Source organism: Sphaeramia orbicularis, unplaced genomic scaffold (assembly GCF_902148855.1).
Source record: "Sphaeramia orbicularis unplaced genomic scaffold, fSphaOr1.1, whole genome shotgun sequence".
NCBI classification, from domain to species: domain Eukaryota; kingdom Metazoa; phylum Chordata; class Actinopteri; order Kurtiformes; family Apogonidae; genus Sphaeramia; species Sphaeramia orbicularis.
The window spans coordinates 241,452-266,448 of NW_021941574.1; the positions used below are offsets into that span (position 1 = coordinate 241,452).

The following is a 24,997-nucleotide window of genomic DNA, read 5'->3' on the forward strand; positions in this document are numbered from 1 at the left end:
TACATGTTATTTTCTTTTGTGTTTTACCCAAAACATTTATTGACTCATATTGAAAACACGCAGTTTCCCAAGGCTCAAGATTCAAAGCGTTTTATCGTCATGTGTACAGTGAAGACAGGTTTCAGTACAATGAACATCTGACTTTGGCATCCACACTGAACGCCAAGAGGATTTAAGAAGGATAGAAAAAAATAGGAACTAGAAAAGCACTGAGATGGCAGACCTCCACCAAGGCAGATCAGCAGCACCCCCCAATGAACCCAGAGCAGATCCTGATGAACCCAGAGCAGATCCTGATGAACCCAGAGCAGATCCTAATGAACCCAGAGCAGATCCTAATGAACCCAGAGCAGATCCTGATGAACCCAGAGCAGATCCTAATGAACCCAGAGCAGATCCTAATGAACCCAGAGCAGATCCTAATGAACCCAGAGCAGATCCTGATGAACCCAGAGCAGATCCTAATGAACCCAGAGCAGGTCCTAATGAACCCAGAGCAGATCCTAATGAACCCAGAGCAGATCCTAATGAACCCAGAGCAGATCCTAATGAACCCACAGCAGATCCTGATGAACCCAGAGCAGATCCTAATGAACCCAGAGCAGGTCCTAATGAACCCAGAGCAGATCCTGATGAACCCAGAGCAGATCCTAATGAACCCAGACCAGGTCCTAATGAACCCAGAGCAGATCGTAATGAACCCAGAGCAGGTCCTAATGAACCCAGAGCAGATCCTAATGAACCCAGAGCAGATCCTAATGAACCCAGAGCAGATCCTAATGAACCCAGAGCAGATCCTGATGAACCCAGAGCAGGTCCTAATGAACCCAGAGCAGATCCTAATGAACCCAGAGCAGGTCCTAATGAACCCAGATCCTAATGAATCCAGAGCAGGTCCTAATGAACCCAGAGCAGATCCTAATGAACCCAGAGCAGATCCTAATGAACCCAGAGCAGATCCTGATGGAACCAGAGCAGATCCTAATGAACCCAGAGCAGATCCTAATGAACCCAGAGCAGATCCTGATGGAACCAGAGCAGATCCTAATGAACCCAGAGGAGATCCTAATAGAACCAGAGCAGATCCTAATGAACCCAGAGCAGATCCTAATAGAACCAGAGCAGATCCTAATGAACCCAGAGCAGATCCTGATGGAACCAGAGCAGATCCTAATGAACCCAGAGGAGATCCTAATAGAACCAGAGCAGATCCTAATGAACCCAGAGCAGATCCTAATAGAACCAGAGCAGATCCTAATGAACCCAGAGCAGATCCTAATGAACCCAGAGCAGATCCTAATAGAACCAGAGCAGATCCTAATGAACCCAGAGCAGATCCTAATAGAACCAGAGCAGATCCTAATGAACCCAGAGCAGATCCTGATGGAACCAGAGCAGATCCTAATGAACCCATAGCAGATCCTAATGAACCCAGAGCAGATCCTGATGGAACCAGAGCAGATCCTAATGAACCCAGAGCAGATCCTGATGAACCCAGAGCAGATCCTAATGAACCCAGAGCAGATCCTGATGAACCCAGAGCAGATCCTGATGAACCCAGAGCAGATCCTGATGAACCCAGAGCAGATCCTAATGAACCCAGAGCAGATCCTGATGAACCCAGAGCAGATCCTAATGAACCCAGAGCAGATCCTAATGAACCCAGAGCAGATCCTGATGAACCCAGAGCAGGTCCTAATGAACCCAGAGCAGATCCTAATGAACCCAGAGCAGATCCTGATGAACCCAGAGCAGATCCTGATGAACCCAGAGCAGGTCCTAATTAACCCAGAGCAGATCGTAATGAACCCAGGGCAGGTCCTAATGAACCCAGAGCAGGTCCTAATGAACCCAGAGCAGATCCTGATGAACCCAGAGCAGGTCCTAATGAACCCAGAGCAGATCCTAATGAACCCAGAGCAGGTCCTAATGAACCCAGAGCAGATCCTGATGAACCCAGAGCAGGTCCTAATGAACCCAGAGCAGATCCTAATGAACCCAGAGCAGGTCCTAATGAACCCAGATCCTAATGAACCCAGAGCAGGTCCTAATGAACCCAGAGCAGATCCTAATGAACCCAGAGCAGATCCTAATGAACCCAGAGCAGATCCTGATGGAACCAGAGCAGATCCTAATGAACCCAGAGCAGATCCTAATGAACCCAGAGCAGATCCTGATGGAACCAGAGCAGATCCTAATGAACCCAGAGGAGATCCTAATTGAACCAGAGCAGATCCTAATGAACCCAGAGCAGATCCTAATAGAACCAGAGCAGATCCTAATGAACCCAGAGCAGATCCTGATGGAACCAGAGCAGATCCTAATGAACCCAGAGCAGATCCTAATGAACCCAGAGCAGATCCTGATGGAACCAGAGCAGATCCTAATGAACCCAGAGCAGATCCTGATGGAACCAGAGCAGATCCTAATGAACCCAGAGCAGATCCTAATAGAACCAGAGCAGATCCTAATGAACCCAGAGCAGATCGTAATGAACCCAGGGCAGGTCCTAATGAACCCAGAGCAGGTCCTAATGAACCCAGAGCAGATCCTAATGAACCCAGAGCAGATCCTAATGAACCCAGAGCAGATCCTAATGAACCCAGAGCAGATCCTAATGAACCCAGAGCAGATCCTGATGAACCCAGAGCAGATCCTGATGAACCCAGAGCAGATCCTAATGAACCCAGAGCAGATCCTAATGAACCCAGAGCAGATCCTGATGAACCCAGAGCAGATCCTAATGAACCCAGAGCAGATCCTAATAGAACCAGAGCAGATCCTAATGAAACCCAAACACTTTCTCAACTCTGAGCTCAAGCTGCTCTTGTCAGGATGAAGGTTTCGTCTAAATGTAGGACAAACAGACATAAAAACGCCTTTGTTCCCATAGCTATTAGCATTTACGTAGCACTTAATAATTAAAATAGTGTATTTATGAATTGTCTGGACCATGCTTTTATGAATTGTGTGGTGTATTTTGTCTGTTTTTTACTCCTGGTTTCACAGAGAATTGCCCCTCAGGACTAATACATTCTTGATCTTGAACCTAAATGAACCCAGAAAGACCCAAACAGCCACCGGTGTCCTAAAGCATCTACTGATCTAAACTGTTTAATTCCTGTTGATCCACTAATCCTATCAATCCATCTCAATAATTGGTTTCAAATACAGTTCATCTTTTCATGGTCATCAGATATGACCATATTTGGACGTTCAGAGGCTCCGTAGTTACCATGGAAACACCGTCATCTTCTACAACATTGATTCACCAGTCAAACCCATGGAGTTGGATCAGTGACAGTGGATGGAGATACTTGTTTTTACATTCAGTTATTAATATCTTTGTTGAAAAAGTCACTTTTTCCTCAGTTTTCACTCTTTCTGGTATAATAACCCTCAACTTTAATCTGAATTTTAATCAACATCTACATGATCAGTAAATTAAATATAGGAAAATATGTGATATACACTTAAAAAACACAGAGGATAATATTATAATAAATGATAATAAATCATGTGAAAAGGCTGAATACAGAGAAAAATTCATTTGAGAACTGCCACAAAAGTAGCACTGGGTCTTAAATTGTGTTGCACCATCACTTTAAAATGGCACTTATAATTAACTCCACCTTACATTTGAGGAGGTCTGTCTCACGAATTAGTTTAGTAGTAGTCATTTATTTGTCCAATTAACAGAACATGACATATACAGACATACAGTTTAGATTTCTCTTTTTTTTAACCTTCTGTTTATTGTTTTTTGTTATTTTTTAACATATAAAAAAAAAGAACATAGTGCCGACGTATCATACAAAACTCCAACACACAGACAAACAAGCGGAACAAACCCCCCCGGCACACATCCCCTCCAAATCACAGGAAAGATAAAAATAAACAAATAAATAAACAGTAAATAAATACAAAATAGAAGTACAAAATTCCCACTTTAAATGTTACGAAAAAAAAAGAAAAAAAACTGTGTTACAAAATACTCACTTAAGAGAAACATGACAGATTGCACTATTAACACAGATCAGAAAAGGAGTCCATGTCTTTTCAAAAGTGTTCGAGGCTCCAGCGAACGACAAACTAATTTTTTCCAGTTTGAGAAAGTAAAGTACTTCCTTGATCCATTTTGAGAAGGTTGGTGGAGATGAGGATTTCCACTTTAACAACAGAAGCCTCCTGGCCAATAAAGATGGAAATGCAATCATGTCTTTGTTAGCAGAGGTAAATTTAAATGGAGCAGGTACAACGTCAAACAAAGCAGTAAAAACATTTGGAACAATTTTCTGTCCAGTTACCGTTGATAAAACATCAAAGATTTCCGACCAGAATTTATTTAAAACAGTTTAGATTTCTATATTAAACCTAAGCGAAAAGGCATAGGCTGAAGCAATGGCTTATTTATGCCGACCCTATTTACAAAAAGGGAAGTTGCAGAAACAAAACAAGACAACAAGATGGTGCAGTTGTGTTTTTTTTTTTTTTTTATCAAGATCTTTTTATTGAAGTTTTCACAATATAATACAAGTGCAGTGCTGAATGATCCTTAAAGAAAACTTAAGTAAGCATGTGTGTAAATTAAATGCAGCTAGCACCATAGAAAAAAGATGGTGCAGTTGTAAACAATAATATAAATAAACAAATGGACTGAACTTATATACAGCACATTTTCTCCACCTTCATGGTGCCCAAAGTGCTTCACAGTTCCTCACATTCACCCATTCACACACTCATACACCGGCGGGCGGCTGCTGCCATGCAGGGCGCTGCCTGAGTTCAGTGTCTTGCTCAAGGACACTTAGACATGTGGACAGTCGGAGCCAGGATTCGAACCGCCGACCCTACGGTCACTGGACGACCCGGTCTACCAACTGAGCCACAGCCGCCCCCATTATAAACAAATGATATAATCTAAGCAAAATCTTCAATTCATGCTGATAATTGGCTTAGTTTATCCTAATACTTAATATTTATTGAATACCTCAGTTTTAAACCTCCTTTAACTATAGTGACAGATGTGCATGTTTTGAATTGTTTATCCAGGTTATTCCATAGTTTTACTGCAGTTCCAGATCTACATTTGCCTTTTGTGTTGGTCCTGGCCTTTGTTTTCTTGGACATGCTGGTCCTCCTCAGGTTGGACTGGGCCTGTCTGACTGAGAACAGCTCCTGTCTGCAGGTGGAAGGAGGCTGTTGTGTGTCTTATAGATGACTCCAGCCCTGTGGAGGTGGACCACATCTAGTCATTTCAGAATATTTGTACTGATGAAAAGTGGATTGGTTTGTGCACAGTAACCCTTCTGATGTCTGATCCTAATGGCTTTCTGTTGCAGGGTGAATATTGGTTGGCTGATTGTTTTATAAGTGTTTCCTCGTACCTCTACACATATGTGAAATATGAGGGGGCAGTCCAGTATGTACACAGATTGAGTGAAATAATAAACCAGTGTAGTGTTTCACAGTCCTTGCTGTTTTCTGTTTGCAGGTGATCGGTCGTATGTGTAAAATCATCGATAAAACCTGCCTGTCGCCGACGCCCACCCTGGAGCAGCACCTGATGTGGGACGACATCGCCATCCTGGCTCGGTACATGCTCATGCTGTCGTTCAACAACTCCCTGGACGTGGCGGCCCACCTGCCCTACCTGTTCCACGTGGTGACGCTGCTGGTGGCCACCGGGCCGCTCTCCCTCAGGGCCTCCACCCACGGTTTGGTCATCAACATCATCCACTCCCTGTGTACCTGCTCGCAGCTCAATTTCAGCGGTGAGCCCCTCCTCCAGCCTCTTATTTCCAAATGTGTGAACAAACAGGTGCCGTATCGCGTCATCGTGCCGTCGTATCAATGAGTTGTTGTTTTGTTAAAATAAAAAATAAATAAAATAAATAAATAAAGATTATTATTATTATTTTGTGGCCTGATTCCAGAGGAGACCAAGCAGGTCCTGAGGCTGAGTCTGACAGAGTTCTCCCTGCCAAAGTTCTACCTGCTGTTCGGCATCAGCAAAGTCAAGTCCGCCGCCGTCATCGCCTTCCGCTCCAGCTATCGCGATCGCTCCTTTTCCCCTGGCTCCTATGAGAGGGAGACCTTCGCCCTGTCCTCCCTGGAGACGGTCACCGAGGCTCTGCTGGAGATCATGGAGGTGACCAGACAAAATAAAGTAGCATTTTCTGTCCCAACTAATGAGTCAATGCACAGGCGTCAAATATGCTAACACTGACACAGAATAAGAGTTGCCCAATAGTTGTGCACACATTTATGTATATCCTTTATTTAACCAGGTAAAAAACAAGCCCCTTTGAGATTGTAAATCTCTTTTTCAAGAGTGACCTGGCCAAGAAAAGCAGCACAACACACAGTTTCTGACAAGACATAATCAACATATAATTAAAAAAAAACAGCTTACAACTGATAGTGACAAAACAATCATTTGTGCAAGTTTAAAAACAGTTACATTGACCAAGCTCATTGATTTCACGCTCCTTTAAAATAGTTTTAAATTCACCTATAGTAACAAGTTCAAGTTCATTGACTTAAATATTTCAGGTTTGAGGTTTATTAACATTCTGAATTGACTGAGAGCATTGTAGTTGTTGAAGAATAAAACTAATCTTCAAAAATGCCTCACCTAATAGTTGTGCACTTTGATTTTATTTGTCAAAACTTTACTTACACTTTAAAAAATACAGTACTGTGTAAAACACCAGGAGTCTGTGTAGGTCACAGGGGTCAAACATACGGCCGGTGGGTCAAAACCAGGTTTGAGTCCAAAGAGACCAATCCTGCCCCTGGGGTGAATTTGTGAAATGGAAAAAAGACACTGAGCATATTAACAATGAAGGATTTTAAAATCATTTTAGTTCAGGGTCCACATTCATACCAATGTGATCTCAAGTAGGTCAGACCAGTTGAATACTATCATAATATCTTATAAATTTTTCTCTTTGTTTTCATCCAAATAAAGTTAAATTACATGAAAATGTTTAAATTTACAAACTGTCTTCTCACAAAAAATATGAATAATCTGAACAAATATGAACAACATGAAATGTCTTAAAAGAAGTAATTTGCAATTTTATCAATATTCTACCTGTTAATTCATGTTTTGTGTATTTGTAGATCTGCTGTGATCTTTAAGTTGTAATGTACAATGTGGAAATGATAAACTCAGGCGGAATATTGTTAAAATTGCAGTTTTTTTAAAGACATATCAGGTTGTTCATGTTATTCATATTTTTTTTGTAATCGTACTTTTTTCACTGCTCTTATTTTACTGGCCTGGACCACTTTGGATCATACTGGGCTGAATGTGGAACCTGAACTAAAATGAGTTTGACACCCCCGAGTTAATGTTATAGATTCCATCTTAGAGATAGGAGGTAGATGGGCACAAAGACAGAAGATGGACAATTTGAACACATTTAGAATAATCCTGGTGAAAATATGAATTCCAGAATGTAAGTTTTTTTTTTGTTTGGTTTTTTTTTTGTTTTCAATTCTCTTTTTATTGGTGTTTTCATGGTTCACATATTTATTCACATAGCAATTCACCATTCTCATCCATTCATCTGAAAATTACAATTTAATCTCACATTGATACTTCTGTGACTCCACCGACAATACAAATAAGGATGATTGTTCCTGTCTGCAATACCAAAGATGGAATATTTACCATACAAAATTAACAACTAACTCCCGAGAACAGGAATGCTGGGGTGCACATTTGTGACACTAAAATAAATAAATAAAATAGAAAACATCAATACAAAAGGGTTTAAAAGGGGAAAAAAGGGGTGAAATGGACATAAGACATAGTCTTAGATAAACGATGGTCGAACTGGTGTGGCAGACCTAATCCATCTTTTCAAAAACAAACCTTGTTGTCGTCTTATTGCAAAAGTAACTCTTTCCATCTTAAAAATGTCATAAATGATGTCAATCCGTGCCTCCACTGTAGGTCCGAATGTACATTTTTAAGTGTGAGCAGAGTTGTTTCAGTCCACTCCAGTGAATAACACATGTTCAGTGATGTATATACAGACCTGTGAAGACCTGTACTTCTAAGGCCCAAGCTTAAAACATACAGCAGTTTGGAGGAGAGTTTTAGGATTTTGGAAGGTCTCATGAGCTTCAAAGACATTAGGATGTAAGTCGGTGTCCTGAATGAGGAGGTGTGTGTGGAAGGGCCTGTGTCTTTATTATTGTGTCAACCCATCTGCTGTGTCTTGTCTTAACACAGGCATGTATGAGGGACATCCCATCCTGCAAGTGGTTGGACCAGTGGACGGAACTCGCACAGAAGTACGAACCTCCCCCATCCAATTCCAGGAGAGCAGTACTACTGCCACCAGCGCAGAGTCAGGAACATGTTCTCATGTGTTTGTGTGTCCAGGTTTGCGTTCCAGTACAACCCGTCCCTGCAGCCCAGAGCGCTGGTGGTGTTCGGCTGCATCAGTAAGAGGGTGAGCCACGGGCAGATCAAACAGATCATCCGAATCCTCAGCAAGGCCAGCCCCCTGCTCAGCATAGACCGGGTAAGACCATGCCTCTTACTCCGAGACCAGGGGCCTCATGTACAAAGACTTGCGTGGATTTCATACGTAAACCTGGCGTGTGCCCAAATCCAGAAAAGTCCATACGCACAAAAAAATCCAGAAGAACAAAACTGAGCGTTCGACCGAATCCAAGCACTTTTCCTTTATTCATCCCAATCAGCGTAGAATTGACCGCATATGTTGGAGTACCTGACTCCTCCCTCTCCACACCCACATTTAAATATGCAAATCAGTATAAATAGGGCCCGCAGGTGGGATTCCCCTCTCTGCATGATCAGATAACGAGAAAAAGCCATGGATAAAAGAGGTAAGAAGAGAAATTTCACAGATTGCGAGTTGGAGACGCTGGTTAACGAAGTCGAGGCCCGTCAAACAATTATTTTTGGCACACTGTCCTCTGGCATCAACACAAAACGAAAGAGGAGTGAGTGGGAGAGTGTGTGTGAGGCGGTGAATGCTGCGGGGTCAGAGCAGCGCACCGTCCCAGAGATCAAGAAAAAGTGGTCGGACCTCAGCCTTTGTACATGAGGGCCCAGGTCTTATTCCCAGTATCTGCACCTGCGGATCGGTACCTTTTAAGCATATGGAGAGAGTTGTTTATTTCATTATACTGAGGACTGAAAATGTGTTTTTCTGGTAAGGCAAGGTAAGATAAGGTAAAGTGGGGTACACAAATAAGGATTTTCTAAATCTGAAGAGATTTTGTATCTGTTCCAGACCCCACACATGAAGATACAAAATCAGGCACTGAACAGTTTTGATCGTACTTTGTTTGGTGTGCTCCGATATTCTCAACACAGCACACCACACACATAATGATTCTGTCCCACCACCGATCTACAATCTAGTCCTCCAAGACAGAAATCTCACCGGATCAAATGTGATCTAACAAAAACAAAGAAGAAGAAACACAACACACACACACGGGAGCATAGTCCTGAATTGGGTAACCCCCCTCAAAAAAAAAAAAAGAAAACATGTGGGGATGGTTAAAAAAGAATTTTTGTGGGTACGGGTCTGGGTAAAATTAAAGGACATGTGGGTGGGTAGTGGGCAAGGAAGTGAAAAAATAAAAATTTGTGGATGAAAATAAATTTCAGGACATTTAATGATGATGATCATCTAATTTCACTGTGGTTGATCCACATCCGGTTTTATTTTGAAGTTAGCGTCTGTTTACATCCGGCCACAGATGTCATTGAGCAGCACACATTAGAGATTTATTGATGACGTGTGTTTTAGGCAAAAATGAAGCCCTTAAAAGTGAGTTAAGTGTAGACAATGTGTTTAAGCACAGGGTGGGTCAGGTTGTGGGTCTAATGTACATGAGCACAGGTGGGTGTGGGTTTGGAAAAGTGGACACGTGCCGTCATAAATATTGAACAAGTTTAATATTTACGGTTGTTGACCCCGACCTGTTTAGCAGTCGATTATTGGGACAAATTCACTCTGAACACTCCTCAGACCACAGGAGAATCAGATAGGACAATCTTATAAAACATAGAATAATCTGGCGTTGGCCATTCTTTGGTCGGGAAAGGGGAAAACTGGGACAAAAACAGCCCGATTTTCTTTAAGTGTGTACCCCACTTAAGATAAGGTAAGGTAAGGTAAGGTAAAACCACAAATGAATGAAAAAGAAAAAAATTAGAAATTTGGTATTTATATATAGAATTAGAAGTAGGATTAAATATTCTTTCCATATTTACAGTGCGGTTGCACATGCACTTGATGTGATATGGGGGATGTGTGTCATGTAAATGATCTCCTTTTCTGTTCCTTCATGTGTCCATCACAGGGTTTGGAGAGCTGTCTGAAGGGGCCGGACAATTACAACAGCCAAGTGTTAATAGAAGCCACAGTCATTGCTCTGACAAAACTACAGCCTCTACTCAGCAAGGTATACCAGCACTGCACACCGGGCTGTATTTCAACTCTGCTTTCCTTTGTTTTGTTTTTTTTACAGCTGTTTATGTCCACAGTCAGACGTTAGTGTTTCCCAGACTTTAGTGTGTAGAAACAATAGGGATGAAGCAGAGTCCGTTGGTGGCTCTAAACGTATGTACATTTGTGCTGTAGTGGAGTGTGCCCATGGTACCCTGTGTGTGATGAGTTCACTGACCCCCGTGGTACCCTATGTGTGATGAGTTCACTGACCCCCGTGGTACCCTACGTGTGATGAGTTCACTGACCCCCGTGGTACCCTACGTGTGATGAGTTCACTGACCCCCGTGGTACCCTGTGTGTGATGAGTTCACTGACCCCCGTGGTACCCTATGTGTGATGAGTTCACTGACCCCGTGGTACCCTATGTGTGATGAGTTCACTGACCCCCGTGGTACCCTACGTGTCATGAGTTCACTGACCCCCGTGGTACCCTGTGTGTGATGAGTTCACTGACCCCCGTGGTACCCTGTGTGTGATGAGTTCACTGACCCCCGTGGTACCCTACGTGTGATGAGTTCACTGACCCCCGTGGTACCCTACGTGTGATGAGTTCACTGACCCCCGTGGTACCCAACGTGTGATGAGTTCACTGACCCCCGTGGTACCCTGTGTGTGATGAGTTCACTGACCCCCGTGGTACCCTACGTGTGATGAGTTCACTGACCTCCTTGTGTCCGTTTGCAGGAGTCTCCCATGCACAAAGCCTTGTTCTGGGTGGCGGTGGCGGTTCTGCAGCTGGATGAAGTCAACCTGTACTCTGCTGGAACCGCCCTGCTGGAGCAGAACCTCCACACGCTGGATACGATGCGAGTGTTCAATGACAAGGTAACATCGCACATAAAATGTCACAGTGCACCACACAGCCCTGAAAGCACAAGGTCATCTCTGTAGATCAGCTGTGGAGGGAATGAAAACAGAGCAGGACTTCAAGTGTACACTGTGATTCTGCTTACACTGTGCTTTCACAGTATCAGCCAAAAACTGTCCTTTTTTTAAATGCATTGTAATAGTCATAGTCAGCTTGTTTAAATCATGAAAATGACCATTTCTGCACGAAACGAACTGTATGCAGAGCAGACGTCACTGAGCTCAATAAGAAATAGTGACATTGCACTTTATTTACTTATTTTAGTTATTTATTCTACTTCTTTGCTCTATTTATTATTATTGTGACTTCTAATTTTTAAATTTTATGTTCTTATCCTGGTTTTTATCCCGGAGACTGTTTTCATCTTCTTGAGGTTTTTTAGTGTGTTTTATTGCATCTTGTTTTTATTTATTTGATTTAATTTATTTTATTCTTTCACTTATCCATGCTGCTATAATGTTGAATGGTGGAACACTGAGCACTTTTTGTCTTGACATTTGATGAAGTACCCGCCGAACAGGTTGAATGTGTGTTTTGTTGTAATGTCAAATGCAATCACTATGTCTGCAAAATAAATCTACCCACGGGTATAAATAAAGGAACCTTGAACCTTGAACCTAGATTTGCAGAGTGTTGTTGAATGTGCTTCATGTTGTGCTTCTGCAGAGCCCAGAGGAGGTGTTCATGGAGATCAGACGTCCCTTAGAATGGCACTGTAAGCAGATGGATCACTTTGTGGGCCTCAACTTCAGTGCCAACTTCAACTTTGCATTAGTTGGACACCTACTCAAAGGTCAGTCAGTATTCAGCCATTCCAGCTGTACATGAGGGATGGTTTTAGGTTTGGACTCCGCTGTGACTCATGTCCCTACGTGACCATAGACCAGCGGCGCAGTAGTGTTTGATGCTCGAGTGTATCTGTGTGTTTTGTGCCTCCAGGTTACAGACATCCATCACCCACCACAGTGGCCAGAACAGTGAGAATCCTGCACACCCTGTTGGCTCTGATCAGCAAGAATCTGAAATGTGACAAGTTTGAGGTCAACACACAGAGCGTGGCTTATCTGGCTGGTACGTACAAGTTTATACACACTGTAGATGTCGTCATATCTGCACAGATTTAAGGATGGATGGATGGATGGTGTGTTTTTATATATATATATATATATATATATATATATATATATATATATATATATATATTTGTATGTCAAATGATTAAAATTTTTAATCAGATTAATCACTGGGTCGCTGTGGATTAATTTCAATTAATCACGATTAAATGTCATCCATTTTTATTAATCTGTAGTAATGGCGTTGCATTTTGCATGAACAAACAGACTTAAGACAGAAGGGAATATATCTGCACTTAATGTGTTTGTCCGAGCTGGGCCACACATTAGCTGAAGTAGATTTTCCGTTAATGTGGTATTTGAATGTGGAAGTGCTTCAGTGAATATTCAACTCCTTCCTGCAGAGTGGGTCTAATACTTTCTGTGGGTCAACTGTTCCGTCTTGTTTTTTTGTCCTCGTTTTTCCATCCAGAGGACCAACGTTCTGTTCAGTGTCTTTATGGGCTGGTTCTGCTGCCTGTCACTAGCGGATACACTGTCCCTTTGTTCATGTGCGTTAACGCTATCTCTACTTTAGACACACTGTCTGAAATGTGCTGGCAGAGACCTTCAGAGTCATTCTGCTCCAGATGGGTTAATCACATTAAGAATTTTAATCAGATTAATCATGATGATGGATTAATCGTGTTAATTTAAAATATATTTTATAATTACCTCCGCCAAGGAGGTTATGTTTTTGCCAGGGTTTGTTTGTTTGTCTTTGTTTGTTTGTTTGTCTGTCCGTTAGTGTGCAGCATAACTCAAAAAGTTATGGACAGATTTGGATGAAATTTTCAGGGTTTGTTGGAAATGGGATAAGGAAGAAATGATTAAATTTTGGTGGTGATCGGGGGTGGGGGGGCCCACGGGGGGGGGGGGGGGGGGGGGGGCACTGATCAGCCTTGGCGGAGGTCTGCGCTCTCCGAGTGCTTCTAGTTATAATATATAATTCAAAATATATACACGCACACACACAATACAGATGATGGATGTTTTTGTCAGTGAAATGAGGGTTTCTGTCTACAACTAGACAAAGTGAACACAGACTATCACACAGGATCAAAATGATTAGAAAGAACGAAAAATAAGACGACCATGGACACACAATGATCTGGAAAAACTAAAATGTTTGAGTATGTGGAAAATAGTTGAAAGTTTATTTCTGTAATCTCATAAAGTTTCACTATGAACATTTACAGTTATTTTCATAATAAATACGAAAAAAATTCAAGTCATTTTTTATTATTTATTTTTTCCCGTTAGTAAGACACTGTTTTAAGTATTTATTACATATGATAATAATTAATGGACAGATATTGAAAGTTAAGTTCTTCCTGAAAATCCTGAAAAAAGGTGCAAAAGAATTGGCTAAAAAGACATTTTCTGACACTTTTATTGCAAAAACAACAAATAAATCTCGGCCTGTTCTAATGGGAGTCCTAAAGGGTTACATGGGAGTATTTCTGCTGTCCTCTGTGACTGTCAGTCCTAGTCCACACTCAGGAGTGTTGTGCCATAGCTGTGTGTTGCGTTGCCGTCGGTCCTCATAACCAGAGTGTTGTTTGGTTCAGCTCTACTCACCGTGTCTGAGGAGGTTCGGAGTCGCTGCAGCCTCAAACACAGGAAGTCCCTCCTCATCTCTGACCTGTCCATCGACCCTGTACCCATGGACACATACTCCAGTCACATCAGTGACCCCAGCTGCAGGTCAGACCCCCTGCCCACATCCAATCACACTTTGATCCACTTTAAAGAAAACACTCACACTGAGCTAAAGCTAAGCCGCTCTCAGTAATAAATGTAAACCAAACTACGTAGACCAGCGCTGTCAAACATGCGGCCCGGGGGCCAAATGCAGCCCGCCAAAGGTTCCAGTCCGGCCCCTGGGATGAATTTGCAAAGTGCAAAAATTCCACAGTCAAGGCTGTGGAACTCATTTTAGTTCCGGTTCCACATACAGACCAATATGATCGACAGTCAAATAATAACAGAATAACCTACAGAATTTAATGACTTCATATTTTCTTCTCGGTTTGATGTGAAAAAAAAATAATATTATGTTATGCATATAAATAATGACAATTTAAAATTTTTGTCTTTGTTTTAGTGCAAAAAATAACATTAAATTATGAAAATACTTACATTTACAAACTATCCTGTAACAATAAAATGTGAATAACCTGAACAAAAATGAACAACCTGAAATGTCTAAAGAAAATTAAGCACAATTTTAACAATTTTCTGTGTTTAGTGTTTTGTGTCTTTGTAGAGCTGATCCATAATCCACATGTAGAAATGATAAGTTGAGGCAGAATATTGTTAAAATTTCACATATTTTTCTTAAGAAATTTCAGTTTTTTCAGGTAATGCGCTTTTTTTTTTGGTTTTTTTTTTGGATAGTTTTTAAAATAAAGTATTTTCATAATTTAATGGGGTGTTTTTTGCACTGAAACAAAGAAAAAAATTTGGAGTTGTCATTATTTATATGTTATTATGCTATTATTTTACTGGTCCGACCCACTTTAGATCAAATCGGGCTGAATGTGGAACCTGAAAGAAAATGAGTTTGAGAGCCCTGACGTAGACTATGAGTCCCGTTTTAAAATGTAAGTTAGACTAAAGTCAACTTGAAAACATGTCAGATGAAGTAAAAGTAAGTACCTTATGTACTCCTGTTCTGTATATTCCTGTTGTATCTTGATACAGAGCTAAAGAAAGACATAGTGATGTTCCTTAAAACCACAAAGCTAATGTTGGCCTAAAACTTTTACGCGGCATCGGACTGACTTGTTCTTGTTTTCCCCCTCCCCCCTTTGTCAGAACTCTACGAGAGACTCAGCCGTGGACGTCCCCTCAGGTTTCCGATCGCTACCTATCAGCCCATCACTACCCCACCGTGGGCCAGATCAGCCCACGAACACGGAAATCCATGAGCCTGGACATGGGTCAGCCTTCACAGGCCAACGCCAAGAAGCTCCTGGGTACGAGACCCCCCCCCCCACCGCTGGCTGCATCCCCAGCTATCCGTCAAAACACAAGGTTAATGAGTCTGTTTGTTTCCAGGCACCAGGAAGAGCTTCGACCATCTCATATCAGACTCTAAAGCACCAAAGAGACCAGAGATGGAGTCTGGGATGACCACGCCTCCCAAGATGAGGCGCGTCGCGGAGAACGACTATGAGATAGGTGAGAGGACTGCTGTGGACGGCTCTGTTTGTTTGTTTATTTGTTTGTTTATTTTGAATTTAAAACCAAAAACAGCAAAGAAAATCTAAGAAAGAAAAACAAACCTATTCAAAAAGGAGCGGGATGAAGTGCAACCACCACGTATCACCATTTGTGCAGTAAAACTGTAGAACGCATTATGTGTGGAGATAAAACAAATATCAAACATAATTCCCTTTAAAAAAAAGATGTACAGAACTGATTTTTGTGAGGTCCAGTATTTAATAATGACAATGAGGCCTGTTTGTTTATGGATAATGTTGAATTGATAAATCTGCTGGAATTATTGAAGAAAACTGTTGAAAAATGTATTGTTTGATTCTTGTATTAAGTTAATGATAAAAGTGTAAAAGCGCTGTGGGGTTGGATTAAATATGTTTAAACTTCTTCCTAATCCTTTTGCAAAATTCAGACTTGCATGTACTTGTAGATAGACTCTGTTCATTTAAATATTATTTTGGTTTTGTCTTATTTTGCTTTGTTTTGTTTTATTTTGTTTCTTTGCATGGTTGAAATTAATAAATAAAAATACATATGTACTCCCTCACCCCATCTTTTTCTACTGGACACAAAGTCCCATGGCAGCTCCACAAAATAACTCCCAAATATTACACATATCTAAAATAACTCCAAGCCTATATACATGATCTACATCGTATGCAGGGTCTTAAAAAGTCTTAAAAGTCTTGAATGTACAAATCTGCATTTAATACTTGAAAAAAGTCTTTAAAACCTATTAAATTTGATATGTTATGTTGCCATGAACTTAGCTGTATTGTGTTTAAATGTGTTAAATGTCCGAGCTGCAAAGAAAGGAACGTTAGTCGACTTGGTTCCACCTGTTCCAACCCGACAATTTATATTGAAATTACGAACCAGTTATCGCTAACTCTGCAGAGCATTCAGCCCAACACACATGCAGCTTTTAGCCACGTCCATGTCGCCCAAAAAAGCTGACTTTGGGAACTTTAAGGGATAGCTCGCAAGTGAAAAGTAAGTATGAGGAAGTGTAAATGTAATGATGCCTGGTTGGAGAAAAGATCGTTCTCCAGCTGGTTGACAGGAGTGGAGGGGACCGTGTTTGAAGCTCGTTGGAGTAAATAAATACATTTTCCTAAATTCTTGGAGTCAGGTGCCAGTATGGCCGTGAAATGGACATTAAATTCTGTTCTAAGTAGTCTGAAAAAGTCTGACATTTAAATTGTAGAAACCTGTAGGAACCCTGTGTGTATCATAGTTCGTTGTTCATCATCATATAATATAATATAATATAAAACATATTATATATACATATATATATATATATATATATATATATATACAGGGGTTGGACAAAATAATGGAAACACCTTAAAAAATCAACAAAATATAATTTAATATGGTGTAGGTCCGCCTTTTGCGGCAATTACAGCCTCAATTCTCCGAGGTATTGATTCATACAACTTGTGAATTGTTTCCAAAGGAATTTTCAGCCATTCTTCAGTTAGAATACCCTCCAACTCTTTTAGAGACGATGGCGGTGGAAATCGACGTCTTACTTGAATCTCTAAAACTGACCATAAATGTTTATGTTTATGTTTATGTTTACGCATTTGGCAGACGCTTTTTTCCAAAGCGACTTACAGGGGAAAACCAATTAAATCACTCAATCAATCAAATTTTATTTATATAGCGCCAGATCACAAGAAAGTTATCTCTTGACATTTTATATATAGAGTTGGTCAAAACCAGACTCTAAGTCAATTCTACAGTAACCCAACAGAAAATGCTCAATAATGTTGAGGTCTGGGGACTGTGCCGGCCATACCAGATGCTCAACTTCATTAGAATGTTCCTCATGCCATTCTTTAACAGTTCTAGCTGTATGGATTGGGGCATTATCATCTTGAGGTGAAGGTGTTTCCATTATTTTGTCCAACCCCTGTATATGAATACATTCTACAGTATTCTTTCATTTTAAACGAACTGTGTATCCATCTGTCATCCTCCAAACACTGCTGTCTGTGTTTGGAATCCCTTCTGTTCTTGATGAATACATGTGTGCGTTGCAGAGACTCAGAGGATCGCCAACTCACACCTCCGTAAAGTGTCCGTGTCAGAGTCCAACGTTCTTCTGGATGAGGAGGTTCTGACCGACCCCAAGATCCAGGCTCTCCTGCTCACTGTGCTGGTGAGAAAATACGAGCGCTTCTTTCCAGAACTCTGGGGCTGATTTCATCCGCCCTGAGGTCACCAGTTCTGATCTGAGCTGCTCTGGTTTTCAGGCGACCCAGGTCAAATACACCACTGACGACTTTGACCAGCGGATCCTGTACGAGTACTTGGCTGAAGCTAGCGTCGTCTTCCCAAAGGTTTTTCCAGTGGTGTAAGTAGACAGTAATTTTCTGTTGTAATCATCAGAACCCTCACCTGTCTTCAGCTGCCTGTGCTGTTCTCACTACATCTTTTAAACAGCCAGTACGTTCACGGAGTTCAACAGCCAAACGCAATTTTATGACTCAGGATATAGAGCACCTCGCTCCCTTTATTCACACTTTTAAAACTGTACAAAACAAATGGTGCCAGGCACAACTAGAAAAGCACTCCGAGAAGGCAGGCCTCCGCCAAGGCAGATCAGTCCCCCCGGCCCCCCATCACCACCAAAATTTAATCATTTGTTCCTTGTGCCAGTATCAGCATTTCCTGAAATTTTCATCCAAATCCGTCCATAACTTTTTGAGTTATCTGGCACACACACAGACAGACAGACAGACAGACAGACCAATGCTGGCAAAAACGTAACCTCCTTGGCAGAGGTAACAAACCCCACCCCTCACACATATTTCTCCCATTATAAGTAAATGGGACGATTAAAAAAAAAAAATCATAAAAATTTGATTTCAATTTCTGTGCTTTTATCTACAGCTGTGATGTATTTTAACACTATATGAATTATTATTTATCACACATTTTAAATGATTTACGAATAACTGATTTGACTGAACGTCTGAGGCCTTCAGGTGCCGTCAGGAAGATGAGCTTTTCCACTTGTAAATTCGATACCAGTGTGCTGTGTACTTTTGTTGTCGTAGTAAAATGAAAAATGACTGACACATAATTTTTCATGACCTGCTACTTGGGTAAAGCCGTTTTGGATGTGTTAATTCATCTGATACAAAAAAAATCAAAATCAGTGTTTATTTATATAGCACTTTACAACAACATATAGAAGCCCAAAGTGCTTTACATCTAAAAGCATGATTAAATTATAAGATAGAAACAGTTTAGTCAAATACCATAAATATGCATGAAACAATAGGACACAACACAGAGTGATAAAAGAGAGCACAGATTCAAACCTAAGGGTGTCTCAGCACTAAGGGTTAAAAACCAGTCTGACAGGTGAGTCTGAAACCTGGACTTGAACAGGGACAGGTCCAGTCTAAACAGGTGAGTCTGAAACCTGGACTTGAACACCTAGACTTGAACAGGGACAGGTCCAGTCTGAACAGGTGAGTCTGAAACCTGGACTTGAACAGGGACAGGTCCAGTCTGAACAGGTGAGTCTAAAACCTGGACTTGAACAGGGTCAGGTCCAGTCTGAACAGGTGAGTCTAAAACCTGGACTTGAACAGGGACAGGTCCAGTCTGAACAGGTGAGTCTGAAACCTGGACTTGAACAGGGACAGGTCCAGTCTGAACAGGTGAGTCTAAAACCTGGACTTGAACAGGGTCAGGTCAGTGATACAGCGTTTATTTTTTCATTCATTCGTCTTCTGAACTGTATTTTCGACGTGTGCACTAGGGATGGGAAGAATATCAGGTACGTACCCAAACACCAACATGTGCGTGCGTGATCCAAGTGCACCGGTAGAGAAACTGCAAGTGAATGAAAATTTTGGAATATATGGAGATGCACCGGTTATTGAATGTTTGTATCAATAAAATTCAATCCGTTCAATAGAATGTATTTTTACTTGTATTTAAAAGTGTTGCTGTTTATTTGGGTAAAGTTTTTCTTTCTGTCGACCCATGTTAATGTGTACCATGGTTTCGCAGATGTGTACACTGCACACTATAGTCTAAGCTCCGCCCATGAATACTGTGTTTATTCAGCGAAGGAGCAAGAATTTTGGATCCCCCCCCCCCCCCCGAGTTTTTTTTCCATACCTAAATATCTGGGATTTTTATCTTTATTTGAACTACAATGTGGAGAAAATAAACCTACAAAGATGAAAGTAAAGAAATACTTTTTAAAATGTGTAGATAAATTCTAATTAATAATTTATTTATGAGGTAAAAGTCAGGACCCCCTTGTCTTCATTATTTGACAGATTGAATCTGAAAAAGCCTCTGTGCCTTCGACCTTCCACTGGTTTGGACCTGACCAGATTCACTCAGTCTGTGTTTGAGGCATTGGAAGGAATAAGGAACAGAAGGGTCCCAACTTTTCCTCCAAATAGACTGAATGTAACAACATATTTTCAAAAGCATCTCTTTAGTTTCATTTCGTTTGGTTTATGTGCTCCAGATCTTAGTACTGTTATAAAAACATCTGAATCCCAGATATTTATAGGTAAAGAACACAAAGATTTAAAGGGGCCGTCCTAACTTTTTCTGTGACTGTATGTGAGGCATGTGTTCTGAAACTGAACTAAAGTCAGTTTGTGAAAAGTCATGCTTTTATTTGATAAATATATAATCCAGCTCACTGAATTGCACTGCATATTCTTTTACCAGAATGAATGCTTTCAATCAGAATGAGCTTCATTGCTCATGATTTGGGTGTGAATTGTATCGCATCACGAGATGCCACACACGTATCTTTAATACATCGGATCGGAGATGCTGTGTCCAGATGTGTGTGTAAAACGGGGGAGACTTGCTTTAAAAACAGTTGACTTTGTTTTGTTTTTTCAACAGAGAACTTTCTGGAACGTGTGGATGTTAAATTTCATGCTTTACCATTGTTGATTTTTCAGACATGGGATACAAATGTACTTAGTTGTCTGTTGTGAAGTATCTTTCCAAATTAAAAAAATTAATTATAGAAAAAAAAAGGTGCTCAAAGACATGAAGTCCATTTCCAGTGTTTGTGCAGCTGATTCAATGCATAAAGTGCAGAGATGATGAGAACGATCTGATGTACTGCTTTCAGAGTCAGTCAGCCGCCCTGCTGGTGTTTCAGTGTTTCTGTCATGGGCTTCCTGTCAGTCTACATATTTACACACATGTAATGTAGCGGTGGCTTTAGTTTCATGTCTAAAAACACAAGTCATCTGTTGTAGGCTCCAAAATTAGACACTAAAAATGTGTTTCGTCAAAGCCACAGTGCACACTGCTGATGCGTAGTCACTTTTTTCAGACCCTGGCGACTGTCCACACGGTCCAGCCGTCCGTCTCACACCAGCGAATGTTCCTAAAACACCTTTAACCCCATTAGTCTGACAGCTTTTACTGCGTTTTTCTGTCCAGTGAAACCCAAGTGTGTTACTTTTTCATATCGTTGGCCTCGTCGTGCACCGAAACTGTGGAACTCGCTGCCTTCTAACGTGTGAGTCCTCACTGACCTGACCCTGTTCAAGTCCAGGTTTTAGACTCACCTGTTCAGACTGGACCTGACCCTGTTCAAGTCCAGGTTTTAGACTCACCTGTTCAGACTGGACCTGACCCTGTTCAAGTCCAGGTTTTAGACTCACCTGTTCAGACTGGACCTGACCCTGTTCAAGTCCAGGTTTTAGACTCACCTGTTCAGACTGGACCTGACCCTGTTCAAGTCCAGGTTTTAGACTCACCTGTTCAGACTGGACCTGACCCTGTTCAAGTCCAGGTTTTAGACTCACCTGTTCAGACTGGACCTGACCCTGTTCAAGTCCAGGTTTTAGACTCACCTGTTCAGACTGGACCTGACCCTGTTCAAGTCCAGGTTTTAGACTCACCTGTTCAGATTGGACCTGACCCTGTTCAAGTCCAGGTTTTAGACTCACCTGTTCAGACTGGACCTGCCCCTGTTCAAGTCCAGGTTTTAGACTCACCTGTTTAGACTGGACCTGACCCTGTTCAAGTCCAGGTTTTAGACTCACCTGTTCAGACTGGACCTGTCCCTGTTCAAGTCCAGGTTTTAGACTCACCTGTTTAGACTGGACCTGACCCTGTTCAAGTCCAGGTTTTAGACTCACCTGTTTAGACTGGACCTGACCCTGTTCAAGTCCAGGTTTTAGACTCACCTGTTTAGACTGGACCTGTCCCTGTTCATGTCCAGGTTTTAGACTCACCTGTTCAGACTGGACCTGTCCCTGTTCATGTCCAGGTTTTAGACTCACCTGTTCAGACTGGACCTGTCCCTGTTCAAGTCCAGGTTGTAGACATGATGTGTCCACATATTTATGTCCATATAATTTATAAATATCAACATTTCCTTAAAGTTTAATGGTAGATTTTTCTTCCTCAGTCAGATGTGATGACAGTAGATGGGTAGTTGTGTCAAAAAATCAGTAGTTGGACTTAATTATATGTATTTGTGTTTTTTTTTTTTTTTTGTTTTTTTTTTAGCCACAACCTGCTGGATTCAAAGATCAACACTGTGCTGTCGATGTGCCAGGACACCAACCTCCTGAACCCGGTCCACGGCATCGTCCAGAGCGTCGTGTACCATGAGGAGTCGCCCCCGCAGTACCAGCCCTCCTACTTACAAAGTAATATCAGCTGACGCCTCCTGTTCGGCCAATCAGAGATCAGAGTCCAGAAGTGCGCTCAGATACAGTTAGGGCGCAGCCTGGTGGTCAGAGAAGGCCATGGCAGGCTGCGTTTGCACCAACACATTCTGTCAGACTGGCCAATGCCCCAGCCATTAGATTCCTTTGCATTTTACTGTAAGTTATAATTTACATATTTGACTGTAAGAAACCTAAACTTAGAATGTTTTCAATTCAGCTAAGTAAATATTACACATATTTTAGACACCATAAACATCTTTAATCTGAATGTGCGAGACCTTAATTGCCATAAAAATTCAATCTGTTGCCATTTATTCATCCTGGAATGGTTTTGTCAGAATAAGTCAAATTTCTACATCTACAAGTCCACATTTATAATGTTACAGAGAGTCCAAACACTTTCACCCCTGCCTCATTTGATCTGGATTTTTGCACTTTTCCCGTCTGAACCAGATGTGCAGGTGTGAAACATCTGAGCCAGTCCTTATACCAACTAAAATCAGTGATCCATGGTTCAGTTCACGTACCATTTGTCAACACTTGCTTCAGATCCATTAGAACCAGTCTTTTAATAACTGTTTATGAAGGCTGAAGCAGGTACGGCATGTAGCGCTCCCAAAACTGCAGAGGAAGAAAAAAGCTATTTAGAGCTTTTTACTATTTTATTTTAAAGCTATCTTAGACTTAGATAAACTTTATTGATCCACAAGGGAGATTACTTGGTCACAATAGCTCAGTTTCATACAAAAACACACTTGAAAAAAACACTGGCAAAAAAGGAAAATAAGAGTGAAAAGATAAAAGCAATAAATAATAGAATGCCTTTATTGTCCTTATATACAGTACAGGCCAAAAGTTTGGACACACCTTCTCATTCTTCGCATTTTCTTTATTTTCATGACTATTTACATTGTAGATTCTCACTGAAGGCATCAAAACTATGAATGAACACATGTGGAATTATGTACTTAACAAAAAAGTGTGAAATAACTGAAAACATCTCTTATATTCTAGTTTCTTCAAAGTAGCCACCCTTAGCTCTGATGACTGCCTTGCACACCCTTGGCATTCTCTTGATGAGCTTCCAGAGGTAGTCACCTGAAATGGTTTCCACTTCATAGCTGTGCCTTGTCAGGGTTACTTAGTGGAATTTCTTGCCTTATTGATGGGGTTGGGACCATCAGTTGTGTTGTGCAGAAGTCAGGTTGATGCACAGCTGACAGCCCTATTGGACAACTGTTAGAATGCATATTATGGCGAGAACCAATCAGCTAAGTAAAGACAAACGAGTGGCCATCATTACTTTAAGAAATGAAGGTCAGTCAGTCTAGAAAATTTCAAAAACTTTGAATGTGTCCCCAAGTGCAGTAGCAAAAACCATCAAGCGCTCCAACCAAACTGGCTCACATGAGGACCGCCCCAGGAAAGGAAGACCAAGAGTCACCTCTGATGCTGAAGATAAGTTCATCTGAGTCACCAGCCTCAGAAATCGCAAATTAACAGCAGCTCAGATTAGAGACCTGGGGCCTCATGTACAAAGACTTGCGTGGATTTCATACTGAAACCTGCCGTACGCCCAAATCCAGAAAAGTCCAAACGCACAAAAAAATCCAGATGTATAAAACTGTGCGTACGCCCGAATCCAAGTACATTTCCTTTATACATCCCAATCAGCGTGGAATTGAGCGCATATGTTGGAGTGCCTGACTCCTCCCTCTCCACGCCCATATTTAAATATGCAAATCAGCATAAACGGGGTCTGCAGGTGGGGTTCCCTCTGGGATTCCTCTGTCTGCAGGATCAGACGATGACATCAAGGTGGACGCGAAGCAGAGGCCGAAACAGGCGGAAGAAGAAAAGAGACGAACTGAGACTGTTTGAGGAAAGAGTCGCCGATATTGTGACACTTTTCTTACAGGACTGATGCGGATCAGCCCCAAGGTAAATATATATTTAGTATTAGTGTCAGTCACACATGAGTTCATTCTATGGGTCATACACAGTCTGATCACAGCCAAACTAGATAAAGGTTCATGTGTGATCATGTCAGGAAATCAAAGGAAATCAATGACTTTGACTCATGTTTAATCACTCAATTTATTATTTTCCAACGAGACAGAAGACAGTCAGACCCAGTATCATCCTCCTGTCACAGAGGCTCCTGTTGACTCCCCAGTGTTAGCCGGTCCTCCGGTCCGCCACAGCCCACCGCTGATGCCCGTCCGACCGGCATGGGTCTGTACTGACCCGAGTCACATTAGGACATTGAGAGGACAATCGGCGGAGTCAATGAGCGACTGGACGGACTAAAAAATGTTCTCACAGACATGAACACTATATTTATCAACCTATGAATTTTATGTCCTTGTCTCTTTACTGTTGCTGAATGTCCATCCGGGCAGGATTGGCATTGATGGATACAGGGCCTAATTGGTTCTGGTTCTGGTTCTGTTGGTTGATGTGCTGCTCTGACAGTAGGATCTCATGCCGGTGTGTTCATTGTTCTTCTGTGTATCTCCGATGTGCACATCAATCGGAGGAATGACCTTTTTCGCATTACTAACAGTTTCCCCGTGTCACCTCTAA

The 24,997-nt window shown here is 41.5% G+C and overlaps 1 protein-coding gene across 3 annotated transcripts in view; it reads left to right on the plus strand.

The window, feature by feature from the left end:
- The window catches only part of LOC115416215 (neurofibromin), a 205,312-nt gene that overhangs the window by 168,881 nt on the left and 11,434 nt on the right, over positions 1–24,997 (plus strand). For all 3 annotated transcript variants that reach the window (XM_030129958.1, XM_030129960.1, XM_030129959.1), the window contains 14 exons: positions 5,495–5,774; positions 5,937–6,151; positions 8,249–8,310; positions 8,402–8,543; positions 10,363–10,464; positions 11,196–11,336; positions 12,046–12,172; positions 12,319–12,450; positions 14,063–14,198; positions 15,312–15,472; positions 15,555–15,677; positions 17,768–17,886; positions 17,981–18,081; positions 22,248–22,390. In XM_030129958.1, the coding sequence (XP_029985818.1) occupies positions 5,495–5,774; positions 5,937–6,151; positions 8,249–8,310; positions 8,402–8,543; positions 10,363–10,464; positions 11,196–11,336; positions 12,046–12,172; positions 12,319–12,450; positions 14,063–14,198; positions 15,312–15,472; positions 15,555–15,677; positions 17,768–17,886; positions 17,981–18,081; positions 22,248–22,390 (1,984 nt within the window). The remainder of the gene's footprint in view (positions 1–5,494; positions 5,775–5,936; positions 6,152–8,248; positions 8,311–8,401; positions 8,544–10,362; positions 10,465–11,195; positions 11,337–12,045; positions 12,173–12,318; positions 12,451–14,062; positions 14,199–15,311; positions 15,473–15,554; positions 15,678–17,767; positions 17,887–17,980; positions 18,082–22,247; positions 22,391–24,997) is intronic.